The 17,935-nt window shown below is 39.4% G+C and overlaps 1 protein-coding gene across 1 annotated transcript in view; it reads left to right on the top strand.

Annotated features, from left to right (window-relative positions):
- The first annotated feature begins 928 nt into the window (after positions 1 to 928).
- The window catches only part of wscd1b (WSC domain sialate O sulfotransferase 1b), a 30,414-nt gene continuing 13,407 nt past the window's right edge, over positions 929 to 17,935 (top strand). The window contains exons 1-2 of the mRNA XM_087807602.1: positions 929 to 1,092; positions 5,061 to 5,644. Coding sequence (XP_087663728.1) covers positions 5,251 to 5,644 — 394 coding nt within the window. The 5' untranslated portion in view covers positions 929 to 1,092; positions 5,061 to 5,250. The remainder of the gene's footprint in view (positions 1,093 to 5,060; positions 5,645 to 17,935) is intronic.

Below are 17,935 nucleotides of genomic sequence, written 5' to 3'. Positions count from 1 at the left end.
GACTAACGTTGTTGTACCTATATGTCGTAGGTGTCTCCCAGTGTTTCTATACTCTGGATGATCAGCTTCCGAGGCGAGTCTATAATTGTGGTGGCCATAGTTTTGTAAGTGCTTAAGACCTTGAGTCATGGTCTGTCTATTAATTAATAAGTAAGTACGTAAGTAAGTAATTTTTATTTATATAGCGTTTTTCCAGACCAGGGTCACAAAGCGCTTAAACAATCAAAACAATATTCAATAAAGTATATACTTTAAAGGTCAAGATAAAACTGATAACACAACAGGAGTTCCACAAAATCAAGGAAAAGCCTGAACAAATAAAAACGTTTTAAGATAATCTTGAAAGAGTCAGTAGACTGCCTAATAGCTATAAAAAACAGTGTTGTATCAGAATCAGAAACATGTGTTGTTGTAAACACAACAGTAGCCAGTACAGAATAAAATAATGTAATAAGACACAAAAAACAAGCAATAGAAAAACAGAAGAATCAGAAGAACAGAGTGTCTCTGCATAGCTTAATATCGTGGTATTGTACATAAGATGGCCACAAATTATGATTTTTATACAATAAATTAGCAATTTATACCATTTAGGGCATTATTTTCCATTGAAATAAAGGTTCAGACTCGTCTCGTCAATTAAGTCCGACACCCACCCGGGGTTCCACTGCGAAGGCACCACAACAAAGTGGACCATAAACCGTCCTCTGTGGCTCTAAAGACATCGGGGCTTTGGTGGTGGACCAGGCTCGGTTCGTGAGCGCTGGTGGAGGAAACTGTGACGTGTTTGGATCACCAATGCAAATGAGAGCGACTGACTCCCCCCCCCCCCCCCCCTCCTCACACACACACACACACACACACACACACACACACACACACACACACACACACCAGCGAGGCTTTAAAACCCTCCGTCCAGAGAGCACGGAGGAAGAGAGAGGCAGCGATCGAGCTTACATAACGGCTGCTCCGGGAAACACTTGACAGAGGAGCGGGACCTTCGCGGCGGGAGACGCCGGCTGAGGCGCGAGGCAGAGCGGCCATGACGCGGCGTCGCAGCGCGGCCACGATCCCCGTCCGTCGCTGGAGGTAAGACGCATTATTTCCAGCGCAAATGGTGGCGACACATCGAAGACGGAAGGGGTCGCTAAACAGAAGGTGTTTACTCTTCGTTCTCATCCCGTCCGTGAGTCGGAGCCGCGCGTGGATCCGTTAGAAAAGCGTTATTACGTTTAAACTTCAACCTAACTTAGGCTGAGATGCGACTTCATCCTCTTGCAAACTGTTGCGGTCCTGTGGAAAAAAGGGGGGACACCGGACCGGGGGAACCGATTTTTTGACTTGTGCGCGGTGCAATGATACAGAACCAAAGGCCCGAGACGGGAAAGTGGGTCTGAAGGGCATGACGAGGAACCAGCAGGTTTTGAACTGGAGACATTGAAACACTTCACCTGGTCCTGGATCTGCAGACATGCAGGACTTCTTTAAGATACACATCCATCCCGGGCTAATGGCATTACAAGCATTCTGAGCACTTCTCTAATGTTGTTTGGACTCCACAGGGGCTCCTGGCAGTGCTCAAAAAGTGGCCCCAACAAGGTTAAGCATTGATGCAGGGATTTTAGAAGCCGTTGAGCCAACAGGCAGTTGCCGGAATAAGAGCTTGTCTGAGACAGAACATTCCCTCTTGAAAGTAATATCCACATTTTTTTTACACTTCCAAGTTTGTAAAAAAAGAGAGAAAAGAAAAACAAGATAAAGGAAAAAAAACTAGAGTAGATATGGAACATCAAAGCAGGAGCCCGTCAACAATGAGTCAGGTTCCGCTCGAGGTTTCTGCCTTCTAAAAGGAAGTTTTTCCTCAACACAGCTCACTGCATAGTGGTTTGCTCATTGTTGCATTGCTGGGATCTGTTTTAACTTTCTACTATAGTCTTACTTCAACTGTAAAGTGTCTTGAGATAACTTTGTTATGATAACTTTAAATAAAATTGAATTGAACTGAATTGAATTGAACATAAAAGTAATCCAGACGTGACACAGCGCAGGGGGCACGCCAGCCCAGAAACCAAGTGTGCAGAGCCTGCATTCAGAAAATCAAATATCTTTTCTCAATGTTTGTCTTATTTTCATATTTGAATATATATTTTGAATTAGCATTTTAAGTCTCCCAAATAGTAAGAAAGAAAAGCCTAGTGGGATGGCAACTGGTAATATTCCAAAAACCAAAACACAGTGAACAAGGAAGGAAGTTAAAGGGTTAAAATTTAAAACTCAAACTTCACTCATATCAATTAAGTTCATCTATTCTATTCTATATCGCTTCCAGAGTATACTGTCTACTGTTTACACTGGAAGTGCTCGCAATATTTACCAGAGTATTTCCGGTTTATATGGATTATTCTTCTTTAAACATCTTCCACAAACAATCTTTAAAAGTAGACTTGTTTATTTTTTCCGCTTCATTCAAGTGAACAAACATTTTTCCCTACAACTCTAAAAAGGAACATATTACTCTGAAAATAATACCAACCCTTAGTTGACATGAGAGTGAGTAGAAAATGAATGAAGTTTGAACTATCACTTTCAGTTTTAGTCGAAACAGATGAAACACTAGTAACATATAATCATCTATCAGCTCTTTTCCACAGTTCATGACTTTATTGATCTGTTTTTAGGTTATTGTCAAACAGACAAACATGTGTGATTCAATGTTTTCACGTCATTGAATGTGGCCCCTCTTCACGACTGTTTCATTAGAGATGCACAGAAGCACTTGACGCATCCTCCGAACTACCGTAATGACAGTTATATGAGTGCAAAGTCCTTGTTTCCTGCGTCCAGATAATATTTAAATCATTTTTATTTTTTTAAACATTCATTGAACTTCCTCTGCAGATGGGAACAGTGTTAATATGACACCCTAATGTTGGAGAAAGAGAACAATAACAATAATAAATTAAGCCGTCATGCATCACATTAAGAGGATAAATTAATAATAACAAGCACATTGTGGTTTCCATGTTGCAGCTTCCTGCAATTGGACAGACACCAACATGGGGCACTGAAATTCCTTTTTTTCTCTGTTGATAGCCACCTAAAACAACAAAAGCAACTGTTTTGGCAAGAAACAGAAACCAATTTGTGGCCTGCCATCATGCTAAGTCTTGTGGTTTTTATTATGTAAATTGAATGAAGAGATAATTCCACACCTTTGTTTGTTTCACTGCCTTAATAACAGGACTGTACCGAACATATTCATCACCCTAGTGCCTCCTCTAGACTAGTGCAACAAGATCGATGCAACGTTTGTGCCTGTTTTAGGAATATTAGGCAAACAATATGGTGGGTTAAATAATAAGTCTTAAGTTATAATAATAATACAATCACTGTATTTATCATTTGAGAAGTAAAACATTTTAAAATTATAAATTAATAAATGTATCAAATTTTCCCCTGTAAAATTGCACAAGCTTCAATGAGGCATTGCGGCTAATAGTTTCCGCACAGTGAGATAAATCTAAAGAGGTAATATGGTGGTGTTTGAACCTGCTCGATCCCCGCTGCAAACTCCTGACATGGGTTTCCATTATTCTGTCAACACGAAGTGAAGCTAATTGAAGCATAATAAAACAACCTGACCACGTATAGGGAGCTGATGAAAAGTGGACTCTGGTACAAACGTATTGGACTGACTGTGAGTCATTAGACTCATATTCTTTTCTGAATTTACCTGTTGAGTCTCTTTTTCTCTGCCTCTTGACAAAAACAACTCTTTTATATAAACTTAGTTGAATTATGATTATGATTGATTATCACCTAACACTTAGTTTAAAATGAAAGAATAAAATAACATTTTCAACCTTTTAACAAAATTAAGCTTAACCTTAACCACCTATGACGAATAATAGATCAAGATTTAAGGTGTTTTACTGTAAAATATCAAGTCAAGGAAATTAAACGTTTGCTTGCTCAGCTAGTTGATCACAGCCAGTATCACATCTTCTCTTTGTATAATGCATTTAAAGTTAGATAACAAAGCTATAATTTCTAATATAATTTTGAGATGAACATTTTATGTGTCAGTAACTGGGTGGTTAAGAACCATTTTAATACTGATGTACAGTATGTCTAAGGAAGGAACATATTTCATTACATGTCATACTGCATGCCTAAGTGATGGAAAGGTCCTGAGCTAAAGTATGTTTATCAAATTAACTAAACCACTTTTAACATTGTTATAACTGTATAACTGTCTCTTTTTATCATGCTTGTGTGAGAAAGTAATGTGAGAATAACAGATGTCTTCGTGCCAGGAACCACTCTCTGAAAAAGTAAACCTTAACAGCAAGATAATTAAATACTTGTGAAACTGTGACTGAGATATAACAGCTCTGTGATTCATAAGGGATTCATTCACATAGACATGTAAACTGTTCTATTTTCTCACATGTAAAGTGAGTGACTTTAACCAGATCTCAGTTTCTATTCTTTGTTTAATTACATTTTAAATCAGGGTGATATTAGCATAAATAAAAAAAAAGGCCTTTCCAAGAAAAGCCAAGCCAAGAGGAAGTAGCATGAGTTTGGTAAATGATCTGTGTTCAACTGGTAGTCGAAGATACAAGAGAGTATCCTTGTGTACAGCAGCTTTTATTAGATATCTAAATCTTTGGGGACTGAAAGCTGAAGTGTCTCGAGAGATCTTCATATTACGTCACGAGAAAGATATACTGTTTTGATTTCACTCCTAAGACTTGGATGCAGCCATTATAGATTTCTTCTCCAAAATAATCTTCACGGGGACTCGGACAAAGCCATGCGACACAGCTTGAAGCGGGTTTGGAGTTGAAGACAAATGGCAGGAATGAAAGTAGAGAAGACACCGGGGATGAGCCGCAAGATGCTGGGAGACACAAACACGAAACCCACATGTCAACACAGGCGGCGTCTAATCCTCGCGGCGAACCCCCTTTTCTCCTGCCCTTTGTTGTGCTCACCAACAGTGAAATACACTTCCGCTCTAAATCCTGCTGCTTCTGTTCCTTGTGCTTCAGGTCCCCCTAAGGATCAACCTGGACTCTGTGACCGTGCTGTTGGATATTAAATCTTTTCCAGTTTGACACATCCATTGTTCCGCCGCTGCATCTGGTCTCGATGAATCCTGCGAGTGATGAAGTAGGTCTCCTCGAAGTGAATCCGAGCCATGGTCTTCTACTTTGATGAGGAGCAGTGACCGGCGTGGGGATGGCGGCGCCGATCTACAGGCTGCGCTGCCTGTTGAAGCGGGCGCAGATGCTGCTCCTCTGCATGGGCATCGCCTACCTGATGGCCGGCAGCATCCTGCTCCTGCAGCGCTCGACCATGAGGGTCCCCTACCAGCAGAACCTTCCAGCTCTGCCGCCGTTGCTCTCTCTCGCGGCGCCACCTACTGCCCTGCGGGTCACCAGTTTGGGCGTGAGGGCGCGATCCAGATGGGCCGCCGCTCAGTCCATGTCCGGAGGGGGCGCCAGGAGCGGTCAGCACTGGCCGGCCTCCCGTAGCCTGGGAGTGCAGCATTTGCACCGCCGCTGGTTCCACAGTCTGCTACCAGACAATCCAGAACAGGGGATCTCGCACACCAGGCCCAGCAGACACAAAGGTAATTTGATGAAGAAAAAATGTACATGTTTTTCATTTCAAGGTACCACATTTTTCGGGCTAAAAGTATTATAAGTCGCAATCTCAATGTAAGTTAATACATTATAAGGTGATTATAAGGCTTAGCCTCACAAACTAATACTACAGATCCAAGCGCAGTAATACTACCAGCCAGACAAAATAGTACTAATAATACAGAGCCTTGTTAAGTAGCACTACAAGGCCTTGCAAATGAATACTACAGAGCCTTGACGGTTATACTACGAGGCCTTGTGGAGTAAAACCATCGAGACCGCAGAGTACTACAACAGAACCTTGAGGAGTAACACTGCTGAGTGTCGGGGTGCAACTTTGTAATATACCAAAGTTTTACTAAATCATTTTGACAGATTTTTGAGCATCGTGTACCACATAAGATTGGTTCAAGGTCAGTAAATACAACCAGAATTTATATATAAGACGCAGCAGATTATAAGGTGTACAGTAGATTTTTGAGAAAATTAAAGTATTGTAAGTGTGCTTTGTAGTCCCAAATATAGTATTTTTCTTTTTATTCTGAGCGGTGGGTATGATTTTTGAAATGGGTCATTGTGAAAGAAGCTACTTGACACATCTAGAAAATATCTGGTCTAGGTTTAGGTTGTCCTGCAGAAGAAATGATCATCACATTGATGAGTGAAGTCCTAGGTCTCTGCTATCAGATGAAGAAAGAGTGATCGTTGGTCGAGACACTTTAAGATGTTCCTGTCAAATCCTGTCAATAAGTTGACTGGTGTAAATCGTCTTCTGTGGCGCAGTATGCCTTCACATATCCAACTTTCTAACCAGTAGTTGAACTGGTGAGACCCAGCATTGATGCAGCAGCTCCCAAGCTATTGTCTCCCTCCAACATTCAAATCTCCATCTCGTGAATTACAACCAGCCTGCAGCTGCTGTTCTCAAGCAGAGACAAGATGTGCTGTCTGCTCCCCTCATTACTTTCTGATTCCACTCCCACACATCTTTTTTTCATTCCTCTCCTCAGCACCACTCATCAGCCACAAGTCTCGCCTCGCCCTTCTTTTTCACATGCAGCGATGGTCAGGCTGACGCGAGGCCACATTCTGGGCCAACATGAGTCCGCTGATGGCCGCTTCGTCTAATTACATCCATCGTGAGGTGTTGAGATAACAGGCAGTTACATTTACATCATTTATGATCCACTGCAGTTCAACCTTCTGCTGGAGTCCCCACATGTATCCTTCTAAATAGCCTTCTAGTCTTCGTCTAGTGGTTCTCAACTGTTCTGGAGCAACATATCCTAGTCATAACAATCTTTGACCCAGAAGAAGAACTGTATTTATTTCAATATGTCATTTTTAAACATAATTTGAAATAATTCCAATAATTAAAAAACAAAGTTTCTAATTTCTTTGTTGTTTTTTTTCATTTGTTTTCTTTTTAATTCAATATAACGTCTACAACAGAGGGTATAATATTAGGTATAATATTGCCAGCAGACAATAAGAATAAGTTCTGAGCTACTGGTTTAAATTTTCAGCCAATCCTGCGAAACACAAACATTTATCTGAATATATAGATGCACTAGTGTGTCAGTTCATCATGGTGGATTTCCAAACTAACAGTGTTGTATGGTGGCACTATTATAATAACAGTTTTATTAAAGTTACATTTAAAAGGCTAAAAATGAAAATGAAAAAATATTGAAATTGGAAAATGAATTTGGAATATCAACTTCTATGTTTTAACCTTTGTGTTGTCTCCGGGTCAAGGTGAACAACCTCCCTGGCCTCCAGAAATACATCTGCAGTGGTGGCATAAATACAAATGCAGTAGATAACACAAGGATTAAAAATCGAATAATTAAACAAGAAATAATTTATTTAAAAAAACAAGAACCAAATGTAACTTTACATAAACCAATTATTACATTAAATTATGTAATTAAATAAAGGTAGATTTTAATATAGAAATCATTTGATTTTATTAACTAAAAAGAATAATTCAAAGCTTAGTTTCCTCATTGAAATATTAAATTTAATCACTCAATATTTTGAAGGCACTGATTTACTTTCCTAATACTGATGAATATTATTTTACAACAATGCTCATATGCGTTGTTTAGACATGAAACATGAAGATATTGACCAGTGCTGTCTGACCTCCACGTCACAGGTTTGGTAACAAAAAAAGAACACAACATGATGAAAATGATTGCGCATTGATCCACTCGCAGGATGTCACTGGTGGGCACAGACTAAATCAGTGGACTGATCGATAGACGACGGCGAAGGCACTTGGATTGACCTCAACACTAACTGTGACATCGTCCCAAATCCGAAGCTGCAGACAAATCAGAGCGGTGTCGACTCAGAATGACTCACTCGCTAAATTATAAATGAAGGAGCGAACACACACAAGTCCGTCTTGTGTTTTGATATATTCATTTTTCTTTTCCTCCCTGCAAAGTGCTGGAGCGGACATAAGCCCGGCCTGGTCTTACGCTCACAGCAGGCATCGTTGCTCAGTCACACGCAGATAATGGTGACTGAGGAACATTTAAAAGCGTCATTATACATTTATGTGACATTTACATGCCACTGCTTCCGATGTCGTAGATGTGTGGCCGTGTTCACTGATCCTCTCAAAAGAAGAGTGCATGAGCCAGTCGTGGCATCCGAAGAAGTAAAACAAGAAAAACTATTCTTTACTTAAAGTAAAACAAAAAAAAAGAGAGACTTTCAACACGCACTTCAGGATATCTTTGAACACTCGCTTTTCTTTTGTTGAGATGATGAATACAGTGGCAATTACCTTCAGAGGAACATTACCTCCTTTGGCTCATACTTGGAAACATCCAGCAGGAGCTTTAAATCCTTTTGTTAAGCAGACTTCATAAGCACTCAGTGATGCAGATGAAAGCTGTTGCAGGCAGCAGGGAGTTACACGCACACTTAAAGTGTGTTTTACCTTCTGAAAGAAATGTGATTCAATCGGAACATTTCGTCTGGAAGTACGGAAGGTTTTTTTCTCACCTATGGAAAATGTCGTATTGTGCGCAGCTTGGTTACAGAAAGCAAGTTTATTTCTTATTTTTAAACTATCCTCTTGAACATTAATGATGCTGACTCATGACATGAATATTTAATGATTTTGTTTTTAATTAGAGAAAAGCAGGGTCATTATTAACAGTGTGTAAAACAGTGTGACCAAAATGTTCTAGCTTAAATTTAGCCTTTAGCCGTTCTTCACAAAAACAAAAACATGAATCTGTGCTCAGTCCTACAAATCTAATAATGATAAATAAGGAAAATCGCTTTTTTTATTTGGATAATGTTCTTGCGTAATAGTTTTTCAAATTTGGCAGTTCACAGAAAAATGCACAAAATGAAAATAGTGCTGCGTCATTAGGTCATGCTTGTTAGCGTAGGAATGCTAACAACGCATCATAGCTAGCTTGATAAATGTGTAATCATCACAATCTAGTCTGAAAATATTGCTGTGCATTAGTGAAAATGACTTGTAACAAGTATTGGATAATCGATGTTATATTAAACACAACTAAAAAGATAATAAAAACAAATAATAGAGCAGGACTTCTTCACATTTTAATGTTGATTTAGACAACTGTGGGAGAATTCATGCTGGATCATTTTCTTTGTTTTAACCTTGGAAACAACCTTTTTGAAAAATAGTCTTGTAGTAAAGACCATGTAGTCTTATTTGCAGAATATATATATATACATATATATATATATATTTTCCCCGTGTGTCTGTCGTTTCGTTTTTTGATTTCCAGAGACGACTAAAGCTGCTCCTCCTCCTTCTTTTATTCACTCGCTGACTTTGTAAAGTCCTTGTTGATAGCCCGGTGACTTCATTCTAATGACAAATCAGCAAAAGCCAACGCTCTCTGCCAAAAGACACGCAGCTCCGGGGGGGAAGCAACTTATCTTGGGAAGACATTGCTTTATAGAGATTAACAAAATGAGATATGGGTTTTTAATGAATGAGCTCGCGGGTTGCTGCTTGCACCAAATACTCAGTTACATGTTCTTTTCCTCTGATTTAGAATCAAAGTCAAACACCTCCAGGCTCCACGTAGAAAATTGTGTTCATTAGATGCTCAGCAAATCTGCAGAGTGCCTTCCCGAAATGTCAAACCGTGTCTTTGAGGATGTTATCAAACAGAGACAATAATCTCCTGCCTCGTGTCTGTCAAATGTGGCGAATTGCTTCACAAAGTAATACTAATAAATTTCCCCAATGTGGGAAGAATAAAGGCGTATCTTACTCTAACTAACAATTTCTGTCTTTAAATCTAAATATGACGGTATGTTCTTTTTATTTTGTTAGAGTCACAATAATGCATTTTGTGTTTACTTGAGCTCAGAATGCAGATTCTGATTTATTCTCAACCCTTGTGCGATCTCCGGGTCAAGGTGACCCAAACCCTGAAAACAAATGCGTTTGTGTTATCCCTTGTGTTGTCTGGGTCAGGATGAACGACCACCCTTGCTCCTAGGAATACACATGTAGTGGCAGAGGTCGTTCACCTTGACCCAAAGACAACACATGGGATACCTTAAACAGATTTGTTATCAGACCTCAGGGTCACCTTGACCCTGAGATAACACAAGGGTCAATAGCAACCTAGGTTTTTAATAGTAACATAGAGTCCAATTTCAATAGCAGGCATATTTGTCATTGAGAGTAAAATTGTATCTTCTCTCTTTGAGTTCTTGTTTTTTTGTTTGTTTAAACCTTTAAAAAAAGTGTATATCCAAGTCATACCATCAGGTAAGTACAGCTACACAACAAAACAAAGTTATGAAGCTAAAACTAAGCACACAGTTAGTCAATAGCTTTAGTTAAATGTTGTGTATTTCCAACATTCTGACCTGAAGGAAAATAATGGAAGGAAGAGACAAAGCTAAGTAGAAGAAACACCTAACAAAAATACTATATTTTGGGACTTAACATCTAAAAAACATTTGAGCATCTGCTTACCGACCCAGCCGCTTCTTGGTCATATTATTAAATGACAAGACGAATGAACAAATGCAGTTTGGTTCATGCTGGGCAGTCATTTTCTCCACCTGGTAAACATGTTTTAGTTTAAGTGATGTTTTATTTTTATTCTGTGATTTGTTATTATTTTTCTTGCGGTTAAGGACAGAATATTTAGCAGACAAAACATCCAGAAGATACAACAGGGGGTTCAAAGAAATGTCTTTTTCCATTATTGTCTTTATCTCCTTCCCCATCATTCCCCAATGTGACGTTATGTTTGGGCAGTCCCCGATTATGTGAGTGTGATCCCCAATTATTCCACACATTTCACACTTTACTCTCCACCACCTTTAAATTGACTGGTCACTATAGGGGTGAAGAAAAACCCCATATTAGAGCAATGTCTAGTCTAGTAGAATAGCTGCCATTAACCTGTGACACGAAAGAAAAGTCTCTAGGATGACACAATCCCATTTCTTCCATCTGATTCCTTAGTTAGTGGTACTGTGTAGATTCGGTCCGACCTCTGTCTCAAATCACGAATCAAATCACCTTCAATCAAAATTAATTCCTTCTGCATTATCAGCTAGTAATAATAAAATATTATGGTCTGCAGCGTTTGGGTCCCGAATGAATCCGACCACCCTGTACCTGGTCAATTCTCTTCTCAATTTTTTATGTTCAATGACATCGAAATGAGTCTCTTGAACCATCGCTATAGAACAGTCACAATTATCAAGTTCATTTTTAAAATAACGTTCCCGCTTTATTGTTAATTTATGCCTTCACATTTATGCCTTCACATTGTAGTTCACACTTCAACATGTCCATAAATGATTGAATAAGTTGCTAAAGTTTCTTGTTAAAGTCGTCCAGAAGCATGAAGTATATACAGTATAGTGAAGTCTCAATTTACTCTCTTTAATTCGGCTTTTACAACATAGTTGAACGTGAGTGACAGCTGTCACCCACATGTCCGCTGCTGTTCTCTTCAAAATATGTTGTATATAGAGAGAGTTGTTCTTGCAAAGTGATTCAGACACAGGAATTAACTTCTTTTGAGTCTCAGATGATCTTGGTTGGTTCCACAAGTCCTTTCTATTGTGTGTCAATCTACCGTCCGCCTGGTCCTGCGGCGGTGACTTTAGTGACTTCTTATCTTCCATTATTCAGATGGAATCTGTTCTTATTCTTGGAGACTTTAATCTTCATGTTGATGACATCACATCTTGCTCTGCTAAAGAACTTTTGACTTTAACAGAAGCCTTTAATTTTGTTGTTTCTGAACCCACTCATCAAAAAGGCCACATTTTAGACTTAGTTTTTACTCTTGGCCTGGACATTTCTAATGTATCTGTATATAATGTGCATCTGAGTGATCATTCTCTTATCTTGTTTAACTTGGACTTTATCCCTGAACCTAAGCCCTTGAAAGTTAGGTCTCTGAGGCGTGTTATCTCAGCTGATACTGCAGACAGTTTTTCTGCTATGTTTAGCCCTATTTTCTTCAATGACTGCCTGACGTGGACAGTTAGATTCACTACTCATTGTGTTAAAATACTGGATCAAGTGGCACCTGTTAAATCGAACTTCAGAAAAAACTGTGCCCTTGGACAAATGAAGATCTCCAGAGTCTGAAAGGACTTTGTCGCACTCCAACCGGTCAATAACCAGTGAGTGTCGGTTAGATCTTCTCGCAGGTCTCTATTATCGTTTTAAGCTGTACATGGTAAATTCATTTGGCTGCTATGTTTTACATGCTCCTGGTCTCGTTTTCAGTGCACTTCCAGCGAGTTATCATGGTGAAAAAAGATCGGGTTGTTATTGTATAGGACTATCCTGTATCTATTTCTGAAGTTCCTGAATTTCTGAATTTCCGTAGGTTAATTAGCTCCGCCATTGTCCTGGACTTTTTTGCCATTTCCTCAGTGGTTTTAGAGTTCTAGACCATTTTCTCTTGTCGACCTGTCCTTTTCCTCAACATTATGTTGTCATGTTATAATGATAATAATATTGTTTTATTTATATAGCACTTTTTAAACCATAGTTACAAAGTGCTTTACTAGAAAGCAAAAAACTACAGTTAAAAACGACACAATCCATCAAAACAGCACAGTAGTAAAACAAGATAAAACAACACGCGTTCCATTCATGGAAAGTATTATTAAATAAAATGATAAAAACTGAAAATAAAGGAGAGTAAAAGCTCATCGATGAACCCTGTTAAAAGGCGACATCACACAGCAGCCATTCTGTAAAATTGTGTTTTTAAAAGAGATTTAAAAGAAGGGCAGACCGTTCCTAAGTCTAGGTGCCCTGATGGAGAAGGCTTTTTCCCCTTTTGGAGTTTAGCCTCGACGTTAGAACAGCTAACAGGGCCCTGCAAGAGGATCTAAGACTGCGAGCCGGCTCATAGGGGGTCGGCATGTCTGCGATGTAAGAGGGAGCCAGACCACAGCCTCAAAGTCCAGCTGCTGAGTTTTGGACCAGTTGGAGGCGAGAGAGGGATTTTTGAGATATACCAGAGAGGAGGGAGTTGCAATAATCTAAATGGGAGAAGATGAGGGTATGGGTGAGTTTTTCCATGTCGGGTTTAATGATCATGGGTTTGATTTTTGAAATTATTTTAAGCTGGTAAAAACAGGACTGAACAGTTTTCTTTATATGTTGGTCAAATTAAAAGAATGAAATGGGAGGACACAGAGGTTTCTGGATTTCGGTTTAATGTTTTCTGACATGTTTTCTTTGTTGTTATGTCGGGGTTATTGTGTATAGTTGGTTCATTTTTTTTTTGTTCTAAAGATGGAACTGAACTTCTATGCTGTTGTCTCCTTCGTGCTGCCACTAGAATTCCTGCTTTAATCTTTTAAAATATAAGTAGAGGAATTTATGTATCAGAATGTATCATTTGTCCGGTATGACAGTTATTCAGTGGAAAACTGAAACTATGTTATTCTACAGCAGTTACCAGTGTAACAATCACTGCTCATAATCTACACAAATGTGAATAGTTGTTGGCCTATTGTGCTGAGACTGTCCATTCCTGCTGTCTTTTCTACAGAGTAGACATTTTCATCAGCAGCAAAATGAACTCCAGCCTCACATATTTTGGATTCTTCTCAAACTATTCATCGTAGAAAAATGTATTGTTGACTGCTGGGTTGAGTCACATGTGATGTCATGTGACGTGAACCTGCAGCGACAATAATTGGCCGACAAGTTTCCTTCACTCCACATAAACATACAATTCATAGTCAAGTCACGTTGAGTCAGGATATATATTTCACGAGTGAAAAACCACGTCTAGAATACTATATATAACTCACTCGCAAATTGTGTTTGAATCATGGAAATTATGTTCGGAACCACAGGTCTGTACAACTTCAGCTGAGCGTTGCTAACCTTGTCTCTTGAAAAAAAGAAAGACAGGTAATACAAAACAAAAGAAGGGACTACGTCACAAAGATTAGTGCAAACTAAAAATGCCTTAGGTTTCCTGGAGTTGAGCCCCTCTTGGATCACATTCTCTTTCATAAATCCTCGTCGCAGATCGACTTTAATGGGTGATCAATATCTGATTATAGGTTTGCTTGCTGCTGGAGAAAATGTGGCTTACGAAGCTGCATATGGAATCAAATTATGAGAAAGTCATTGACGATAAAAAGTCAGACAGAATCTTGTCAAAACAAGAGTGTAATGTCTGCCCTTCTCTTGCCAGATCTCTCCATACCATCTCATTTCTTATTCACAGCTCATATTTTGGCGACACGTAGCAACAGCTGCCTGGCAGCTCCGGCAGCAACAGACCATTCAAAAATAATTTGAATTGACCGATAGAGGGCGAGTCAGCTTGCTATTAACAATGAGGTGCAACAGGTGACAGTCTTTGGATCATCACAGTTTACGATTCAGTATCACTTAATCACTTTATTCCTTCAGAAATGTTGTGTTTGTGTGCTATTCAATGATTTGAATATTCATTCATTCCTGTTCTATTACTTATTCTCTTATGGGGGTTGCAGGGGCGAGAGGCGGGGGACACCCTGGAAAGGACGCCAATCCATTGCATGGCACACAAAGACATTCAACCATTCATATACACACTTTTATGGACAATTTTCCCAAGTTCCCAATCAACCTCTGCATGTTTTTTGACTGTGGGAGGGAACCGGAGTGCCCGGGGGAAACCCATGCAACACGGGAAGAACATACAAACCTTCTTGCTAAGACCCAAAAAATCCCCCAACCACCACTGCACCACTGTGCACTAAATTGAAAGGTTATACATCTATATATATTTAAAAATGTTTAAAGATTTTTTACACATAATCTTAATTCAACATTTTTATATCAATATAAAAATGTTGATTAGCTCGATAGTTTTTTTGTATTGTCTTGTTTATTGGGAAGTATCAAACAAAACTGTTTTTTAATTAAATTATTTAAAAAAAGAAGTACTCTGATGACACTGACATACTTACATACAAAGGCCATAGTGGGATATTTGAGATTTGTTTGATAAAGTGAGATATTTGACACACATCAACTTTGAGGGTCAAAAATGAGATCCATTCCTGGAAGTTTTGTGTACTTTGACAAGTCCTGCATCAGCCGCCTCGCGCCGCGGTGGCTTAAATGAGTCACCGTGAGTGATGAGGGGTATATAATGGACCCGGCGAAGAGCGAGGGATGGAGAGCTGGAGAGACGACCCTCGCAGCCCACTTTAATGGACACACACAGAGCTCATCAGCCGGGCCGCGATCACGTCTCCTCACTCTTGGTCATCCTGTCACTCGCCTTCCATCCAAACCTGCGGGGAGGCATCAGCCGCGGCGGCGCCATCTGTCTTACGGCAGGAGAAAGTGACACGGTGTCAGACCTGAGTGCAGTCATTTCTCTGATGTCGGGGAGTTTTGGTTGCTTCCGTCCATTAACCTCCAGCTGCAGCTGCCGCCGGCGTCTCCTTCTCCACTTTGATTAAAGCGCCGTGCAGCTGAGCCGGATGGGCACATGGGTGTGGACGTCACCGCGGGGGGTGGGCGACTAATGTGCCCCCAGGATGAGTTGTTGGGTCGCTGAAGAGAAGAAGTTGCTGGTGCTCTGTTTGTCTTGCACTGAGTCAGCCTCGGCTCCACAGGCTTCAGCAGACATCTCTGACTGATTGGATCACAAATTGGATATGGCAATGCTTGACTTGCCAGATATTCTACGCTCCATTGCTCGCTTCCATCATATCTGTGCACTTTTCTTCCGCCTCTCCTGCAGCTCGTATCTGCGCTGTTACATTTCTGAGCTTGTTTATTACCTCGTCAACTAAAGCGACCCATTGTTTATTTATAATTCTCATATACGTGCTTGTTTTCCCGCGTCGAGGTGGGTTTGAGTGGATCGCTCGAACACAACATGGTAATAGCAGTCGCTTGAGTTGGAGTTTTTTCCATGAATAAATCTTCTATTGTGAGTGAGATGTATCTCAGGCTATTGTGGAGACAATCTGACACTTTTCTTTCTCGTTGAAATGGACGATTAGTTCAAGGACATCATCTCAGTCTAGCTTCCGTCTTACTTGAAGAGGAATTTCAAAACTACTTGTGGGTATATCAGGAGCCGCGAAGACATTTCAGAACAACATTTCTCTTTTCCACGTGAGCTACTTTGGCAGCTAGTTTGTCAAGGACGTGATGCTGCAAAGTATAATTAAAAAAAGTTTAACAGTTTGTTCTCTCTGCTAAAAAAGATAACTTAGTAAGTACAACCTATTTCTAAACCTCTAAACCTGAATTAAAGATGTTTTCTTTGATCCATATTTCTAGATCCCTTCAGAATATCCCACCAAAAAGGAATACTTTGGTCCCTTTGCTATATCTTGAATTACAATTAATACAGTAGAATTAAATTCCACGTTTATGGTTGTGAGTCTAAGTCGTAGGGTAAGAATCAGCCTCTGCGTTTTGTGTCTTGATTTTCAAAGAAACGATGGTTTATTAAACAGGAGGAAATCATTTTCTGACTGAAGATCCTTCACTGACATGTGTAAAATCCTAAACTTAAAACTAAACTTTACCATTATTAAGATTTTTATGTTGTCAAAATTATGTAGGATTTTGACATAGTGTGAACATTTTAATAAAACATCCGCACAGGGATTGTGAGGCTTCACCATGCATTTGAATAGAGAAATATTAAACTGTGACTTTTTGGTAGATTTTGTTTATTGACGGGAGGTTTCAGAACAGAACCCCAGGAATAAATCCATAATCCCTGCATGACGCTATACGAGCTAAAGGCTAATGTCAATTTAGTTTTTTAACATAGTCAGTTCCAGAAGATCGGCCTCATTTCTAAATAATCTCACAGAGTGATGATTTCAAAACTGTGGAGACACAAAAACACATCGATGAAGTTTGAGCGCAGGTTCATATGGATCCTTTATCTTGAAGATCCCCTTTTTACCCTTCATATAAATCACATTTATGGGAGGATAATCTCTGAATAATCCAGTTTGAATGCAAATCACTTGCTGGTGTTAAACGTCCTGACACACACACACACACACACACACACACACACACACACACAAGCAGTCATTGATTGGAAATGTTCGACACTGATCATCCCGCTGTTTATCAGCCTCTATACATAATGAATGCAGTTAATCACTCATGTTTGTCAAGCCTCACTGTGACAGAAGGAAATATGAAGCACGTGTAAAGCACTTATCAAGACAGCTGGTCAGGAGGAGAAGATAAAAATACGTGTCAAAGGTAAAGTTCCTAAAATGGTGGGGAATTATAGACAATAAATATCAACTAGAATTGCAACTACAATCACGTCAATTATTATGATTCTATAATATTTAATTTTAAATTAATGTTTTAAATAAATAAAAAATACAATGGATTAAAAGTTGTAAATGTGATTTTTCTTTAAATTTCTTTAAATCTACATAGGGATTAATAAAGTCTATCGATCTAAGGACGACAAATAAAAAAATAGCTATTTGAAGTCAAATGTGTATAATGCCAAAGAACTTTTTTATCATTAGAGCCGCAACATTTCAGCCACATGTGGCCCCTGGGCTGGATTTTGGTCAAATATGTGCTTTTATAAGTTCTTAAATTTGATTCTCACTTGTTACACTCTCCGGGTCCTATGTTGATTTCTCACATGTAAACCACGATAAAGGCCTGAAGAGTTTCTCCAGACAACAATCGACAACATGACAACTGTCCCCCGATCACCACTTCAGTCCGTCACACACTGAGGATGTCCTGGTGT

This window comes from Callionymus lyra, chromosome 14 (genome assembly GCF_982586985.1).
Source record: "Callionymus lyra chromosome 14, fCalLyr1.hap1.1, whole genome shotgun sequence".
NCBI lineage: Eukaryota > Metazoa > Chordata > Actinopteri > Syngnathiformes > Callionymidae > Callionymus > Callionymus lyra.
Note: the sequence above shows the minus strand (reverse complement) of the source record. Positions and strands in the feature narration are given on the sequence as shown.